Source organism: Amphimedon queenslandica, unplaced genomic scaffold, assembly GCF_000090795.2.
Source record: "Amphimedon queenslandica unplaced genomic scaffold, v1.1 AMPQUscaffold_6949_Cont21096, whole genome shotgun sequence".
Taxonomy (NCBI): domain Eukaryota; kingdom Metazoa; phylum Porifera; class Demospongiae; order Haplosclerida; family Niphatidae; genus Amphimedon; species Amphimedon queenslandica.
Window position 1 is genome coordinate 1 of NW_003552763.1, and position 1,977 is coordinate 1,977.

Here is a 1,977-nt window from a genome sequence, read left to right on the forward strand (position 1 = left end):
CTTTCGGGGCTCACTAATAATAATGTTCAGACATATTGGGCAATCAATATTCAAGTCACTGAACTCTTCCTCAAACTTGAAATCATCTCTAGACATTTTTAAAGGAGCTACTATCGGAGCAGGAGCTAATGTTACAAATGTCCTGCCTCTAGGGCGGTCTCCACGAGGACATACTAATCTATAATTACTACTCATCATTTATAATAATGAATCTTCCTTTCTTTATCTGAGTCTTGCAGTTTAATAGCCACACCTTGCATTGGTTGGGTGTGGAATAACATTGTCATAATTTTGATAGGCTATATCCTATCTTCATAATTTTATATCTATGCTAAGATTATAGTTCTTTCAGTAATACACTAGCTCCTTCAGTATTGCTAGTTCTTAGTTGATCAATAACTGATGATTGAAGCAACTCCTTTAACTTCTCCTGATTCTCTTTGCTAGCTTCAGACAACAAACTACAAAAACAAAATACATACGTCACATTAATAATAGTAGTGTAGTATACGGTCTCATAAATGATAATAAATCATTTATGATTTATTATCATAAATCATTGAATGTTTCTACATGTAGTAGGGGGCTAGGGGCATATTGAACCCATTCAAAAATTGGATGAGCGCTCTACTCTGTTCTTAGTTCAGATCCACATCACACCCAAGTCTCATTTTATACTCAGTTATTTGTAAAAGGTCTCATGGGTTGGACAAAATGCGGTTAACACTCATGTACTTGTGTAAACTGTACTTATACCTTGATAGAACAAAGCAGCCTCTATTAATGGTGGCCCAAGAACTTATATAATCTGAAGGTACTGATTGTATTATCAAGTCACTGAATAATGGAGTAGAGTCTAATGAAGAAGAGAGAGAAGGAGAAAGGGAGAGAGATGTGCAATGTATGATAGTCTTAATTCTTGATTCTACCTTCTCTGTTGATAGCAATCAATTTCTTTAACACCCAGTGACCACACGGACCACCAATGAGATGACACTGATTTGAATCAGCCACCGAATCAGTGATCATTTGATTGGAATCATTGATCCCATGATCCGTATCAAGTGGCCGTGTTAATCCCTTGTTGATCAGTGTAGTATATATAGGCGTCACGTCTCCAACAGCTGATCTCACAGTTTCTATTACAAGTGGAGCAAGAGGTTTTTCACACGCCCACTCAACCACATTCTCCGAAATTAATTTAATGAGGGGTGGAGATATAGCAGCTCTTAACTCTGCCCACCTGATGTCTTGTGGCTTCTTACTAAATATAAAATTTTAAAATAATATTATAGTTTTTAAAACTCCACCTGTGTTGATTGTTATCGCCAGGTGTCAGTAGTTGGAGGAACTGGTGGGAGAAATGTTTGGGGGAGCGAGGATTGAGGAGGTAAAGGAGAACACGGCGGCCATGTTTATCTTGACAGATCTCTTCAAGAGAAGCTATGATCTCCTGAAAAGGAGAGAGAAAAGGGAGAGAGAGAGAGGATAGATAAATGACATTATTTTTGCTCATTTTTCTTACGGTTAAGATAGTCTTGGATACAAGAACAGTGTCATCAACAGAGTCAAATATTCCAAGCAAAACAAGATGGCCATGCTCTTCCTGACAAAAAGATAATACTATTAATAATTTCTTTAATCTTACTTTGCAAATCTTAACAACGTAGCTCTTCAATGATTTCACAAAAACTTTCCTGTCCTAAATTTCAAACGACGTAAACAGCTGGAGATATAAATAGTACAGGTACTTTAGCTGTTCCTTTCCAGACACATTGAAGATTGACCTTTGCTCCTTCTCGAGTGTGTAACATCTCTACAGCAACCTCTCTCAGTGACTCCATGATATCCTAAAAGAAAACAGAATATTATGAACATATAATTTATTTCTTACAGCAATGAATGAAGGATCAGCATGTGTTATAAATTCAAGAAATGCCTGATGAATGATATTATGTCTCACCAAACTCCTAAATA

General features: G+C 36.6%; 1 protein-coding gene across 1 annotated transcript; it reads right to left on the reverse strand.

The window, feature by feature from the left end:
* Positions 1–239: 239 nt before the first annotated feature.
* On the reverse strand, positions 240–1,967 carry LOC100633916 (pumilio homolog 3-like). The gene is made up of 8 exons (XM_011410692.2): positions 1,895–1,967; positions 1,752–1,850; positions 1,649–1,702; positions 1,526–1,606; positions 1,311–1,453; positions 930–1,264; positions 757–856; positions 240–461 (listed from the first exon to the last, which is right to left on the reverse strand). Exons 2-8 carry the CDS (start codon positions 1,842–1,844, stop codon positions 338–340), a joined length of 930 nt encoding a protein of 309 aa, XP_011408994.2. The 5' UTR covers positions 1,845–1,850; positions 1,895–1,967; the 3' UTR covers positions 240–337.
* Between the last annotated feature and the right edge of the window lie 10 nt (positions 1,968–1,977).

What these genes read in the sequence shown, in the direction of transcription:
- LOC100633916 (XM_011410692.2), bottom strand. Translation starts at nt 1,844, where the DNA reads ATGGAGTCACTGAGAGAGGTTGCTGTAGAGATGTTACACACTCGAGAA. An exon ending in TCTGGAAAGGAACAGCTAAA is followed by an intron (nt 1,703 to 1,751) that starts GTACCTGTACTA and finishes TTTGAAATTTAG; the next exon opens with GACAGGAAAGTTTTTGTGAA. An exon ending in GGCTGCTTTGTTCTATCAAG is followed by an intron (nt 462 to 756) that starts GTATAAGTACAG and finishes TTGTTTTTGTAG; the next exon opens with TTTGTTGTCTGAAGCTAGCA.